This window comes from Heliangelus exortis, chromosome 1, assembly GCF_036169615.1.
Source record: "Heliangelus exortis chromosome 1, bHelExo1.hap1, whole genome shotgun sequence".
NCBI lineage: Eukaryota > Metazoa > Chordata > Aves > Apodiformes > Trochilidae > Heliangelus > Heliangelus exortis.
In genome coordinates, this window is record NC_092422.1 from 121,442,364 (window position 1) to 121,457,783 (window position 15,420).

General features: G+C 49.0%; 1 protein-coding gene across 2 annotated transcripts; it reads right to left on the reverse strand.

Annotated features, from left to right (window-relative positions):
- Nucleotides 1-9,612: 9,612 nt before the first annotated feature.
- Nucleotides 9,613-13,093, reverse strand: COPS7A (COP9 signalosome subunit 7A). 2 transcript variants are annotated; one of them, XM_071763658.1, is made up of 8 exons: nt 12,760-13,080; nt 12,562-12,637; nt 11,906-11,994; nt 11,628-11,830; nt 11,074-11,179; nt 10,555-10,706; nt 10,149-10,214; nt 9,613-9,839 (listed from the first exon to the last, which is right to left on the reverse strand). In XM_071763658.1, the coding sequence occupies exons 1-7, from the start codon at nt 12,919-12,921 to the stop codon at nt 10,181-10,183; spliced, it is 822 nt and encodes a 273-aa protein (XP_071619759.1). In that variant the 5' UTR covers nt 12,922-13,080; the 3' UTR covers nt 9,613-9,839; nt 10,149-10,180. The 2 variants fall into 2 exon arrangements, with proteins under 2 accessions (XP_071619759.1, XP_071619748.1); XM_071763647.1 differs by having other exon boundaries at nt 9,613-10,214; nt 12,760-13,093.
- Nucleotides 13,094-15,420: the final 2,327 nt, after the last annotated feature.

Below are 15,420 nucleotides of genomic sequence, written 5' to 3' on the forward strand. Positions count from 1 at the left end.
CACTGCTAAGCAGGAGGAGCTACACAAAAAAAGCAGGGCTTTGGAGAGGTTTGATGGTTTTGGCTGGGATAGAGTTAATTTTCTTCATATGAGCTGTTGTGTGGCTATGTTTTGGATTTGTGCTGAAAACTGTTGATAACACAGGGATGTGTCAGTTACTGCTAAGCAGTGCTTACACAGAATCAAGGTTTTTTCTGCTTCTCACACCACCCCACCAGCAAGGGGGCTGGGGGTGGACAAGGAGTTGGGAAGAGGGGGGACACAGCCAGGACAGATGACCCAGATAGACCACAGGGATGCTCCATACCATATGACAGCATGCTCAACTAGGGAAGAAGAAGAGTGGGAGGGGAAATGACATTTGGAGTGATGGCATTTCTTCCCAAGTAGTCATGACGTGTGATGGAGCCCTGCTTCCCTGGAAGTGTCTGAACACCTCCCTGGTGATCGAAACTAACAAATCAATCTCTTGGTTTGGTTTGCTTGTGATGCAGCTTTTACCTTACATTTCAAAATGTCTGCAATGCCAACCCATGAGTTTTTACCACATTTACTTTTCTTATTCTCACTGCCATCTCACAAAGGAGGGAATGAGCAAGTGGCTGCCTGGTGCTTTAGTTGTCAGCTGGGGTTAAGGCATGAGAGTGGACAAGTCATCTCGGGTTTGCCAGGCTTTGACAGAGGGAACTGTAGCACCAGCAGCCCTCATCTCACTGGGAGTCTCCAGCTGTCTCAAGATATGTGAGACCTGGTATTCTGATCCAGCAAAGAACCAACGAAGCTTAGAAAGGTGCTTACAGCGTTTAGACAGTGGTGGTAACCAGGTGCAAAGTGCTGGCCATTCTTTGAGGTAATGTCTGAGAAAGAATAGGGAGATGGCCATAGTGGTGGTGGGGATTAACTTCGACCTTTAAGATGTGAGGTTCCATTCCCCTTTGGGCATGGAATTCCTATTCTTGATCTAATCCCTAATCCTTTTATCTGGATTTAGCCTCCATTGGGTGCTGCCCTGCTTATTGATCCAGGACATTCATGTGTTCTTGCACCTTGGGGCAAAGGGTGTGATTTACCCAGCTGCTTAGGTTTTGCTAATTGCTCTACAGTTTTTCAAGATCTCAGCCTTCTGCAGGCATGACAAGGCTCTGGTAGTCTAGGGAAATGGAAAACTGCTTCAGCTAGAGGACAACCATGTGCTAGTGCTGGATGGCAAAGACAGGAACCCAAGAGAGAGTTTTAGAGATCTGAAACCAAAAACTAAGTACAGAGAGTGTCTTGGGAGGGTCTCCCCTTTGCTAGTTCTGAGGCTGACAGTGCTTTAACCTCTGACTTCAGAGAACAGGAGTATTTTTCCCTAAGGGAACCTCCTTTGACTCCTCCAGTTCTGAGAGGCTGTGCTTCACGTGCAGCTCAGGGTTTTACTGAAGAAACCACCTCAGCTACTCCAGGCTGGAACTGATCCAGGCACAGAAGCACTTTTTGATCAGTGGCTTGAGGGTCTCTCAAAAAGAGGGGACAGTATGTGAAAGCAAGGAGAAAGAGGGCAGACCTGGACCCCAGGGGGATTAAGGTGCACTACCACTGGTGCCTTATGCTGAGTGAGTGTGAGTTGTGCTTGGAGCTCATTGGTATCACCAATACTCTGTTCTGACGAAAATTCACTTACTGATCACTGACGTAGGTGATTAATCCAAAGGAAGAGCCTACAGAGACTTGCACAGGGGCAACAAAAAGGCATGTGTGCACAATGATTTACTCCTCTTCCTTGGTGACAAGCTGTGAGAAGCTCTAAATTGTTGAAAGCAGGTGCCCAAGCCTGCGTGTGCAGCACTGCTGTGACAGAGCTGCCTGAAGACAGGAACACACGTGCAGTCAGAGAGCCCACTGCTGTTAACACCTCCCGGCATTTAGGCCACACTGACATCTGGGTGATTTTTTTTTTCCCATTAGTAACAGTTTCAGGTGGAATAGTTTCTTGTTAAAAATTGATGTATCAGTTTTTATAAAGTTCTTAGCCTCACTGTCTCAAAATTGTTCCTGTCCATCAGCTGTCATATTTTCTGATTAAATAATGGGTTGGGTTCATAAAGGCACTACAGCAACCTGAAGTTAAAGGCTATACCAGCACAAAGTATGTTACTTAGCCACACAAGACTATGCTCTGATTTGAAAGTAATTATTAAAAAAACAAAAGGGCTGATACTATAAATGCTAGTTCACTGACAGATCTTAAGTAATGGGGGAATAAAAGAGACCCCAGAATATGAAATTATTTCTGGTAGGATGCTGCTAGATTTGGAAACAAATGCTCATTATTAACTGAAAGAAGATATTAAACCTGTACTGATGAAGCTTTCAGAGGACCCAAGGAACGATGAAGGTGATAAATGATGTAAAAAGATGAGATACACAGAGCAGTCAGTAGCTACTAGTGTGGTGTTTATTTATAAACAATAAGTATTTTTGGCTGGAGAAAGACATTTATCCAGGAACAGAAATGTAGTCTGTGCTCCTTCAAGATGGAGGACTATTTTCTGGAAACTCTGGAGGTACTCCAAAAAGAATTAGGGGGTTGGGAGTTAGCCACGTAAAGGAATGGTATTTGCATAATTTCCCAGCTGTGGAGATGGGCTACAGTCAGAGGTATAAAGCCTCAGCTCCCCAAGCAGGGAGGGTCAGGATTCTCCCCTATATCACAACAGTGGACCGATTGTGTGAAATCTGAGCACTTGAGTAGGGAGCAGCGAGGATGACTTGAAGCCTAAAATACTGATTTGCACCACAACCTATGATGAACTCAAGAATCTGAGCTCATTTCCCTTGAACACGGGCAGGCATTTTCTGTAGGTGTCTGAGCCTTCTGACAGCAGAGGGCTCTTCAACCTCGCAGAAAACCTGCAGCTACCTAGTGATGGAACTGGTGGTGAACTGCAGCCCTTCACCTGTGAGCATGATCATCAGAGCTTACCTGGGTGTTGCAGCTCTTGCTACTCCAAATCTAGATGGGGTGTCTCAAAAAATAGTTGGAGAATGGGCACAGGAATGGGGTGAGGTAGTTCTTAGCCAGGAAACGTGATTATAACTGTCCCCTCAGGCTCTAAAAACCCATGAATCAGAAAGAAAGCTGGCCTGGTGCTAGACTGCAGGTGATGATGAGAAGGAGAGGAAGAGACCTGGGGACTTGACAAAGACTTCAAAGCATATGGGATCACAGAACAAGCTGCTGGAAGCTGAGCTGTATGTGGGCACAATGGTTTGGAAAACAAATATGCACTTCTATGGGGCGAGAGTATAAAATCCCACAGACAAATGCCATTCCATGGCACTACCTTCAGTGCTGTAGAACAGCAGGATTTAAAATAGACCTCAATACCAGAGTCCAGGTAAAAGCCACCTGCTTGGTTTCGCAACATTTTTCTACTTTGCAAAACTCTCAAATAAATTACTTAATTTTATTTTTCAGCTCTTTCTTGAATGTAACTACTTTTTTCCTCCTGGAAATTTTCTTTTTTAAAGACAACACTTCCAAAAAAAGGTTCTCATGAAGAAACTCCACTTTGGTTATTATTGCTTCTGCCATCTCCTAACATCTCTCTGGTTTGGCTGGCTGGGTTTATTGCCAGGGTTTATTATCCTGAAGGCACTTAATACAAACCTCAGGAGTAGAGGATGGGGGAAAGGAGATACAAAAGAAGGTGGAATAAAACAGACACTACATATCTCCAGTTGATGGTGCAGTAACGAGCAGAGATAAGTTGGAAGTAGAGATACCAGCCTCATCACATTTATTCCTTACTAATAAAGAGAAAAGGAGAACAAATGTTGCAAAAAAAAACCCCCAAAAACAAAAACCCCAAAACCCAAAACAAACAAAACAAAACAAAACAAAAAACCATGAGTGAATAAACAAAACCCAGACACATTACCAAATTGGATGAGGGCATCACACAGGAGGATGTAGGCAGCCTTAAAAGTGCCAGTAACAGCAAAAGAAAGCTAGTAGCACAAAGTAAAAGGGACAAGGCACAATAGGGCCTAAAAATCAAGACTTTGTTAGCTCTGAACTGGAGCCTCCTTGGTTCCAAGAAGCAGAAAGGACAGACTTAGGATCACCAGTGATACCTTAATTGTCAGCACTTACTGAGGCATCAAGGAGAAGACACAGGCAATCTGAGAGGTGTTCCTAGTAGCTATAGATATGTGTTACTGTTGCTGTGCAAAATGCTGATAAGACTTCAGGTGTGGAAGTGCACTGTGCTCATTGCTAGCCAAGAAAGCTTAATTTGAAGTGGAAGTAGGAGCAAGCTTGCAGGGTAGCCTCCAAGCTATGGAGAGCTCACAATGTATGGAGGAGGCTGGTTGGTTAGGTGTGCAAAGCGAAGTCTTTACTCAGGGGAAATAAACACCAGGGAGAAAGAACAGCTACAGCTAAAGCTGCACTGACACAGGCGTGAGAGAATATGAGCTAACTATGAAGCCATTTAAGCTAGAAATGAGAAGTTTCTAACTACTACAGCAGCCAGGTTCTGGGACAGCCAATCAAGGGGATTTATGGGAACAATAAGAATCAGCTTTTGGTTAGCTTTCACTTGGGAAAGCTTTCACAAGGGATTATGAGACCATGTTGGTAAGAGACTGCACTCAGTCACCTGGAGGCTGCTTCTCACTTCTGCTCCCACCAAAGAGATCATCCATCTTCCCACAGCCTGAAGCCAATGCTAATGCTTCAGAGGCAGATGTGGAGAACCCCGCAGGAGACAGGACAAACCCTCTCCAGGATCATTTTCTCCTGATATGAAGGAGCTGGACCTTCGTGTGTGCCTTGGAGCAGGAGAGCTTAGAGTTGCTTTTAATGCATGTAAAATGCTACAGTTATTCTGGCAGATCTTTTTACCCACATAAGGGTCACAGCTCCTGAATCCAGCTGACATTTCGGTATCTATTGAATTCATCACAACATGAATATAATTACACAAAGAATTATGCTGCAAATGAGCTCCTTCCCTGGCACTGGCAGAGCATACCACCAGCAGAAAAGGAGTAAAAAAATCCAACCCAGTTCCACACTGCACCAGCAGTAATGCTCCTGCAAAACTGGAGCAGCCTTGAAGTGAAACACCCAAGAGGTGGGTGGCTGAGGAACCAGTACAGAAAGCAGGTGGGTTTTTTTTTCTGAGCATTGCAGCTAAGCAGTGACTAGTACTAGGGAAAAGGAAGAGGAAAGAAAAGCCCTGTAGGTGGGAGCACAGATAAGCACCCATGGAGAGAATGTCAGAGAGGGAAAGAGGCAAGAGAATGAAACTGAGTAGATATTCCAGGGCATTAAAAAAAGAAAAAAAGGAAGAGGATGTCCGGGATCTGAAAGCTGCATATGCAGCTACTGATATGGACCGTGGGACTCCCCTGACTACTCCAGCTTGTACTGTGCTGCACTCCTGCAAAACCAGGACCTCATGCCAGTGTCCTGGTCTGGCAGTGGCAAGGGGCAGGCACAACCTTCAGCGGCAAAGCAGGGAGCCTTTGCATGAAGGTACAGCCCTGCAGGAAGCACAGTGGGACACCCATCCCACTGTCTCAGTTCACCCAACAGACCAGGCTGTCAGGCACTCATCTTCCACAAAATGCTTTTGGAGAGATGGTGAGCCAGTGCCCTGTTGGAGGCAACCAACCCCTTAGATGTCTCATTTTGGGAACAGAGGCAAGGGCAGCTTCAGCTACCCCTATAAATGAAGTGCTGGCTGCCTTTTTGCAGGCCCCTATTGAGGGCCATTAAGCACAAGACCACCTCTACTTTCACAGATCCTCCAGCACAAATCACTGTAGGATGGGGAGAATTGAACAGGTCCTGTCCTGCCTCCTCCCTTTTCTGAATCCAGATGAGAAAGCCCCACATATAACATGCAACGAGGGGTTGCAAGGAGTCTGTGCAAGAGTTGTTACACTGTCCATGCTAGGGCTGTCAGATATCCTCCTCCTCAAGGTGGGATAAACACTTCTCCATAGCCTTTCTTCTACCAGCCCCTTTGCCAGGGCTTGGGGTGCTCTGTGTCCAGGTATATCTGTTCTGCTCTGCTCAAGGTCTCTTTTCTCAGTCTTTTATTCAGGAAAAAAACAGAGTTGAAATGCAAAGACATTTAAAATTAAAATGAAAACTTATAATAATGCTCAGTACTTATCTCACTCTTGCCATCTTCAAAGTGATTTATAAATGTTAACTAATTAATTAATCTTCAAATCCTCTCTGACTGAAATTCAGAGTCGTGGCTGCAGTGAGCAGGAAGATAAAAAGTGTGAATTTCGAGGTGATGGGCAAAGGGAAACCTCTGCTCCTGCCCACTGTTTGCCACCTACCAAAGCAATTTGCAGCAGTATTTCCATTCTGCACCACACACTTCTCATTTATTTTTCAGTTATACCAAAGGTCTGAAGTAATTTTACCTGCTACCTTGTGCTTCCTTTTTCTTAATGGAGGTCTTAAAAGGCATTCCTATTGAAAGGAGAACAAAATGGAAGGCTTTCAGAGCTGTGCAGATACTTCTAGCTCATACATGTTTAATCCCAAACTCTCCTGAAATCCACAGCACAACCAGCCTTGAGAGAGAGGGGCAAATAAGAAAACAGGAAGGCGGAGCAAGGCCTGTGGATGAGCTTGCTAAATGCTATTATTAGAGAGTTGAGCTGAACCTCACGGAGGGGGGGACAAGCTGGATGCCACAAAATGAAGTTATGGCAGAAGGATGCAGGCTGTAATTTAGCTGTGAGGATCTGAGACTGGGGCTTCAGCACAGCCAAGGTCTGGTGGGGCAAGGCCACCCAGAACCCCTTGCTGATCCACGCTTTGGTTGCTGTCACCCACATATGGGGTTTTGTGCTCACAAGACCAATGCCAGCGTGTGCACGGTGCTCAGGTGCTGCTCCACCTTGCCCTGTGCTCTGCAGGGTGCTCACTTTGATTGCATGTAACAAGCACAGAGCTCTTGGCTCAGGCACCCAGCTCAGCTCCCAAGTTCTGTAGCCTGGATTCAAACTGCGGATTTTCCATGTTTTAAAACACCCTTTGTGCCCAGTAGCCACAGTTAAAGAGAACAAAGCCCAACAGGTCCTAGAGAAGCTGAGACACTTGGGATAGAGCAGTCACAGCTGCTCTTCCTAAGCAACAACAGGACTCTGTGAGGCATAACCATCTTCCTCCACTATTGGTAACTCCCACTCTCTTTTTTTTCTCAGCTCTTTCTGTTTCCTTAGCACTAGTCTAATACATGCTAGATACCTTACAGCTATGCATGGGATCACATAGAATCATAGAATTGGCTGGGTTGGAAGGGACCTCAGAGATCAAGTCCAACCCTTGATCCACTACCGCTGCAGTTACCAGACCATGGCACCAAGTGCCACATCCAGTCTCTTTTTAAATATCTCCAGGGACAGAGAATCCACCACTTCCCAGGGCAGCCCATTCCAATGTCTGATCACCCTCTCAGTAAAGAAATTCTTTCTAATATCCAACCTAAGCCTCCCCCAGCACAACTTGAGACCTCTTGTGCCCTCTTGTCTTGCAGAGAGTTGCCTGGGAAAAGAGACCAACCCCCCCTGGCTCCAACCTCCTTTCAGGGAGTTGTAGAGAGTGATGAGGTCTCCTCTGAGCCTCCTCTTCTCCAGGCTGAACAGCCCCAGCTCCCTCAGCCTCTCCTCATAGGACTTGTGCTGGATCCCTTCACCAGCCTAGTTGCCCTCCTTTGGACCCACTCCAGGACCTCAATCTCCTTCCTGAACTGAGGGGCCCAGAACTGGACACAGGACTCAAGCTGTGGCCTCACCAGTGCTGAGTACAAGGGCAGAATCACTTCCTTGGACCTGCTGGCCACACTGTTCCTGATACAGGCCAAGATGCCGTTGGCCTTCTTGGCTACCTGGGCACACTGCTGGCTCATGTTCAGCTTCCTCCTTGGAGGTGACACTGTCCCAGCTCCAGACAGACCTCAGCCACTAGAACATGTGCTTTGTCCTGCTGCTCAGCTCCATCACAACTCCATTCTCCTCTCCCCTTCCCATCACACCCCAACAGCTTTGCAAGTGGCTCCTTTTTCAAAGGGCGAGGAGGTGCCAGACATTTGGCAGGTGCTCAGGGCTCACCAGGTACCGCCACCTCCCCTGTGGGCACTTTGGTCCTAGAGCAGCCCTTCCCAGGGAGCAGGAGAATCAGATGCACACAGATGCTATTGCATTGCTTCTCACAGACAAACGCGAATGCAGGGAGCACAGTGACTTTCCTCAGCGAGAGAGACAAATGAAGGTGATGTGATGCAGAGGGAGGAAGGCTCAAGGTAATTTAAACAAAAGCCAGAAGCATTGCGACAACTCCTCCCTGCAACTCATGGAAAACACAAGCGACTCCCAATTGCTACGAATGAGACGGAATTCTCCCAGTGGGCTGAGATAACACGGGTTTAGCTGTCCCCTTAGGCACTCCTGCAGCCAGATTTACACCAATTGTCTGGGTAACTGGAGGCCAAATCTCTCTGCCAGATGACTCTAGCTATGGGGCTCAATGCCTAGGGGCACAGCATGGGGGAAAGGTGTAGAGGTGCCCTGGCTCTTGGACACCTCACCCCAAGAGGGGCTCAGCCCATCCCTGCCCCTGGCACAGGAGTCCAGAACAGCAAAACAGCAGTATTGCACAAACCAGAGTTTTGGGGTTTGTGGTGACCTTACTACCACTAAAATCAGCATAGTCTCATCTCCCCTCCCCCTACATCACAAGGTTTGATCCCTCCTACACTCTCCTAGCTCCTGCTCTTGCTTCTCTGCGCCTAAAGCTGACTCCGAAGAGAACTCACCCAGGGCAGTGACTTGGAAAAGTCTCCATGCAAAGACCAGGGCTTTCCCATGTTGGTTTAGTTTTCCAGTGGTTTGCTCATGCACAGGCACTCAGGTTTAGGGAATAAAATTTTAGCGTTTAGCACAAGGGAAGAGGCGGAACGACACCGGGGGTGGGAGTCACAGTGTCAAATTACGTTTACATCAGCATACGCCAGGGATGAAAAGCAGTGCAACACTTACATCCCTCTGACTTGGCTTCAACCCAGCCTCAAGGATGCATCTTCTGAAGACTCGAGTGGGGTTTTTTTCTGGGTATCTCATGGGAGGCAATTTCATCTGAAAGATTTTTCTTCAACAGACTCCAACATCACCCAAGCACAGCTTAAGCAGCATCTACACCGTGAAAACTCTCTCTCTCTTGAGGTACCAACTCTGTTACCTTCATGTCCCCACATTGGGTTCTTGTTCTGTTCAAGGTCACAGGACGTGCAGTATTTTTCCTCAGACTCCACACCTGACTCTGAGACTACCTGAAAACCACCTCTTTTGAACATTCCAAATGCAAATCACGCATATGAGAAACTCTTGAAATAAGACTTATAATTGTTTCTGCTTTATGGATTCTCATCCCAGCTCTATTGAGCTATTGTGGCATGGCCCTTTGAAAAAGGAAGCAATTATTTTTGAGGATATATTACATCCAGAAATGGGACAGAGGCTCTCAATATCACAACCTGTTTTGGAACATCCAGAATCAGTACATGTGACAAAGAGACACCACCACAGGAGCACAAGTTTCTATAGATATGTCCATAGATCTGTATTTTTATTGTTTAATATATATTTATAATATATTTATACATTTTTAAAAGAATCCCTTCAAAAACTACCCCTCCCACCTAGTAAAACAGATTAAACAATCAAAGATGGCAGCTGCATCCTGGAGCAAAGTATCCCAGGGTCTCATAGAGCCAAAATGATTGCTAAGCACCAGCACACTCTTCCCAGGCTCCTGTGATGCCCTGCAGGTGCAAATGTAACCAACATAGTTTGACAGCTCTTTAAATTGACCTGTCGAAAGGCAGGGAGAGAGAAACAGATGGCCATGGTGGTGGGAGGTTGAGGGGTAGGGGAATACAACTGGGAGAAGCTTCGAGTGCGAAATGCTGTAATGAGGAGGGGGGAGGCACTGCCCAGAAAGTTGGTAGAGGAGATAGGAAAGAGAACAAACACAGAGAATTAGCTGGCAAGATGGATCACGGAGAAAAACTTGGAAGCATCACACTTGGGACCCTGGCTACCCTTCCATCCCCCAAACCTCTTCCTCTCACCCTCCCAGTTGTGAAGGGAGATCCAACTAGTTCTATTTAGACCAAATCTTCGCACTGCCCCGGAGCCTGTGGAGAGAGGGGGGGAAAAAAACAACAATTCAGAGTGGACATTAAGGCTCATCCCTGACTTTCTTATCTGAATGCACACAAGGAAGAGCAGCTGACATTCTCAGCAAAAGGACACAAAGAAGGCTTATGAATGCAGCTTCAGTTCAAGAGTTGCAGAGATCTTCCCCAAATTAGCAGGAGATGACCTCATCTGGGACTACATCTCCAACCATCCCCTGTCCTGGGCAGCAGACCCCAGCAGCCAGTAACCTCACCACTCTGGAACAGGCCACCCCTCAGTTCACCTCCCGAAAACACCCATGCACAGTGGCTCTGGTTATTTGCCCCTGCTCCTCACCCTTTGGCTTTGGAAGGTTTCTTGCTCGCCTGGCGCTGGTTGGTGCCAGGGGCTGGCTCCCTGAGCTCTGTTAGGTGCTGTTCCGGGTCTTGGGACGTGGCTGCTGCAGCTGCTGCTGTTGTCACTTTAATGGTTTTCTTCAGGTTTGCCACCTGCAGCAGCAGAAAATCAAGAACCAAGGATTTTCCAATGATTTCTTACTTTGTTTTGGTTTTTTTGTAGCTTGTTGGGTTTTAGTCTTGTGGGTTTGTTTTTTTCTTTTCTTTTTTAAAGCAAGCCTTGGGTTTAAGAGCTGCAAGCTCAGATAAAACAAAGAACTACCAGTTTTCCAGGCCTCTGCATTACAGAGGAGTGCTAAGCTGCTTTAGGACTCTTCTTCAGGCATAACCCCCTGTGGGGGGTCTGGCCTAGGGAAAAAGGTAATGCCTTACTTAAGCAAAGACTGCAAGAACCACAGGGTACTGGTGCTGGCTATTTCTAATTGAAGGTCAGTGTCTGATCCCTCCTCAGCCCACTCACCTCACTCTCTATCTGCTGCTTAAGTGCCAGCTGCTGTTCCTTATGTTGGTTGGCCCTGCTAACCTGTTCTTCGATGCCCGACAAGACAACCTCACAGCCCTGGCACCTGGAGAGAAGACACAGAACTGAACAGGCCAGGTAATTGACACAGCATAGAAAGGAACATGAATGACAACAGATTTCAACTCTCAAGGCCAAAAAAGACCATCGGGTGATGGCAACACTAGGCAGAAAAGGCACAGTAATGACATTATTATCTGGGAGGGGGACAAATAACAACATGACCCGAGGTTAGGAACTACAGGTAGACGCTCTGAAAGCCTCTTCTGTGCAAAAGTAGTTGTGGTCCCTTCAGAAAACAAACAAACAAACAAACAAACAAAAAAGGAGCATTTGGAAAGCTGTGTTTGGAAACTTACTTTCCATTGGAATATGGGAAAGGAGATGGAGTAGGCCACCTCTGGACACAACCCCCCCCAACAAAGGAGCCGGGGAAGCCACCGGCCACTCCTGCAACTTCAGGGTTGTTATCACTGGGGCCCTCCCCTCCTCACCACTCCTGCAGTGTGCGGGTGATGGTGCCGAGCTCCTCCCTCCGGATGTCCCTCCCAATGCTGTAGTCCACCTCCAGGCGCTGGTTCCGCTGATCCAAGCTCCCTCGCAGCACATCTGCATACACAGCCTCAATCACGAGGTCCTCCAGTTGCCGGACATTCTTCAGCTGCAACTGCTCCAGCAGCACTGAGTAGGGGATGCACTGTGGAAACATAAGGGTAACTAGCATGAGATAATGCCAATGGAAGGAGAACTCAGGGAAAAATAGGGCCACTACCTTGATCTTGGCAGCCAGAGTGACGACTGACAGGTGCCTCAGTTTGTTCTTCTGAGCTTCTGTCAAGGGAGGGAGGTTCGCTGCTTCAGCTATTGTCAGGGGGAAAAACAGGGTGTAAGACTTTATGCCTTGCTTTCTCTTCCTGAGCACTGAAGCATCTGCAGCATACTTGTTTCCTAAAGCACCTGCACACCAGTCCTCCAAGCGCTGCTTCACCTTGCCAAGCCATCTCCATTTAATTCTTTGCTCAAAAGACTACTGAGCAGCCTTTCCTCCCCTTACCCTCAAGCTATCCTCTCCAGCTGTCCCACGCCTTATTTACAGAGGCCTCCACCTCCCAGCAGACACCTAAGTGGACACCCTTCCCCCTCAAAAACGTCTCTGTCAAGATTTTCTTAGAAACTACACATGCAGCTGGCAAACAGCAGCATTAATTATCATCAGGTGCTCCAGCTGTTTGGGCCCAAAGCACCCATACGGTGCCTGTCAGGGCGCAGAGAAGGCTCTTGCTGCCACGGGGAATGGTTGGAGTGAGGGTCTACAACATCTCGGGGAGGGAGAGGAGGGCTCTGGCCCGTTCTCCGCACCGAGGCACCGGCATCGCTGGGATGGGAAGAGGCCTCCGAACCGCGTCGCGCCCCCGTGGCCTAGCTCACCCAGATAGTCCGCGTAGGTGCCGTAGGCGAAGATGGTCAGGAGGCGAAAGACGGGGGAGAACTCGCTGTCTGCCAGCTGCGGGGACACAGGGTCAGGCCCCGCCGCCTCCGGCCCGGGCCGCGGGCAGGGCCCGGCAGGCCTGCCACCCGGAGCGGTCCGCGGGGCCCGGGCCGGGCCAGGGCCAGGACCGGTCTCACCTCCCGGACGGCGGGCATGTCCAGCAGCTCCCCGAAGACGTAGATACCCGGGGCCTCCAGCACCTGGTGGATGAGGCTGGCGAGGGCGGCGCCGCGGGCAGCCTTGGCCAACAGCAGGAACTGCTCCTGGCTCTGGCTCGTCACCTTCCCCTCGGCCGCCATGGCGCTGCCGCCGCCACCCCCCGCGGGGCTCGGGCCCCGCCGCACTCGCCCTCCCGCAAGCCCCGGCCCCGCCGCCGGGCGCCACCCCACCCCGCCACAGCTCCTCTACGGCACCGCGGTCGCAGAGCGGCCGCTTCCGGGTGCGACGCTGCCCGACCCCGCCGCACCGCGCCCGCCTCCGACCGGGGGAGGCAGCGCCGCGTCCCGCCCCCGACGCTTTCCCATTGGCCCAGCACAGCGCCGGGCGCCGGGGCGGGATTGCGGCCCGGGCGCCTTGGGACTGCCGGGTGGGCCTCGCGTCGCCTGCCCGGTGGTTCCGCGGTGCTCCCGGCCTTGGCCCCGGGATCTCCACCGGGTGCGTGCTGCTACTCTGCGGCTCGGGAGTCGCCTGTCCCGGCGAGAGGCGGTGAGGGGTGCCTGGCGGGGCCCTCAGGGCCTTGGCATCGCCTTCCAAAGGGCACGGCCGCGGCCTTAGGGGCTCCGCCGGCGACCATCGCACGGCAGGTCCGGGGCCCTGGGACTCGAGCGCCTCCTGGGTCTGCCCGGGCTGCGGCTCGGCCTTCCTCCCCCCAGGCTGACGGTGGCCGCCGGTTTGTCACCAGCTCTGGCCACGCTGGGGACAGGCACCGTCTGTCCCTCGTTCCCCTTTTTCCACCGCTCGTTTCTCGCCCTGACACCTCGCTGCTCCGTCCTTTGCCACCCGTCTCCTGTCAGATGCTCCCCTTGAGGCTCACAACCTACCGGAACGTGTCCCACGCACGGCTGCTGGCATCGGGGATGCCATCTGAATATCCGCAAATTTATGTGTCTTTCCGTACATTTTGGGGAATATTCTGTCTTTATCCGTACAATATTTATGCTACAAGATGAGAAAGCAGATAACACTGCTTTATGGCCCAGAATTTTTGGGTAGTTCAATGACAACATTCTGTAAGCACCACACCAGAATTTAAAAAAGGATGCATAGAATACCTTGTATGTGCCTACACACTCTCATCTTTACTCTCTTTCGCACCATTGAGATCTCACTATTTTGGGCAGTGTTTTTGGAATATGTAAATGTGAAAAATCTTATGTTGCAAAGCATCATGCTGCATGCATCCCTTCCTCAACTGCATTATTTTTTATGAAAAAATGGGTTTACTATCTGCTGAATCATTAACTGTCGTACTTGTCAAGGAACGTGTTCTTGATGCAGGCAGGGTATGGTCATAAAAAGGTAGTTTAAACACTCCACGAAGATAGAAATGTTTATGGTATACTTTAAGTACCTCTTCATGGGCAAATGAGTCAGCGTAATGCGATTAGGAGGCATCACTGAGGGCATGCTTCCCCGTGCTCAGTGAAATAGCTGTTTTTACAATTACAGGTCTAAAAAGTGAGGGTCGTTTTGGTGAAAAAAAACAAATAACCTTCATAGCCCTTCTTGTATAAATCATGTTGCAGGCAGAGGTGAGCAGAGAGGGGAGTAAGGAGACTGTAAGGAGCATAGTCAGCACACTTGCTTCAATAAGCAGCATGAAGATGTTTGGGAGTTTCCATTCCAATTTCCTCATAGCTGATCAAGGGTGATTTTCCATGAAAGCAAAGGAGACAACAAACTGATGGGAGCCCATCGCAGGCAACATGGGTTTAGCATCATATTAAAATCTTAGTGCTGTATGGGCAAGTTTGTGTTCCAGCACGTGACTGCCAGCAAGAGAATCAGTCCCCAGTTTGATCAACTTAGCATGTATTAAAGCCAGCTGACTAGTGTTTTGCCAGACATCTGGAAATACACATAACACCTTGAAATCTTCACGTGGGCAAAGCCTAAGTTTGTTAAGGTTTAACTTGGCAGTATCAGCAGTTCTCATCACTTGCTTTGACTGTAGCTCTTCTCAAGCAGTTGCTGTGTCTGAGTTGTCAGGAAGGCTCCTTTGTGGTGCTGTGCTGCTCCAAACACAATTCTAGAGCTAGAAAACACAATCCCAGGCTGCCTTGGGGAGTTAGATCAGTGTGTCTCCCCGTAAGAGAGCTCCAAGCTCATTTGAACAGCCACTGGTATTGTCCCTAACCCTCCTCTGGGTCCCTTCAGTCCCTGAGACTTGGTCTGAAGCCTGAGGCTACGGACAGCAAAAGGAGCAGAGCAGACAGACAGGGTCAATGTAGAAAGCCCACTTTCTAACGTTAACCATCATGCTGCTGGAATTAGGTGGATGTCACTCAAAACTAATTCCCGGTAGAAGGAGCAAACAGATGTTCAAAGTGTTTGGGCCTGAAAAGCAAACTGGTGCCCTGATGAGGGTGCCAAGACCCTCAGTCTTGTTCTGGTAGAGAACATACTCATTTGCATGCTCTGATGCCTCCTCAGGTTTGGGGTGTTTCAGTCTCATTTCCCTCATCACTCCTAGAAAAGTGTCCTGAACCCACCAATTCAGGACATGTCAGAAGCTGTCCTGCCCCCAGTCCTCCGTGTGAGAGGTGTTAAGGAGCATTTCCTGCACTCAGTCAGACACA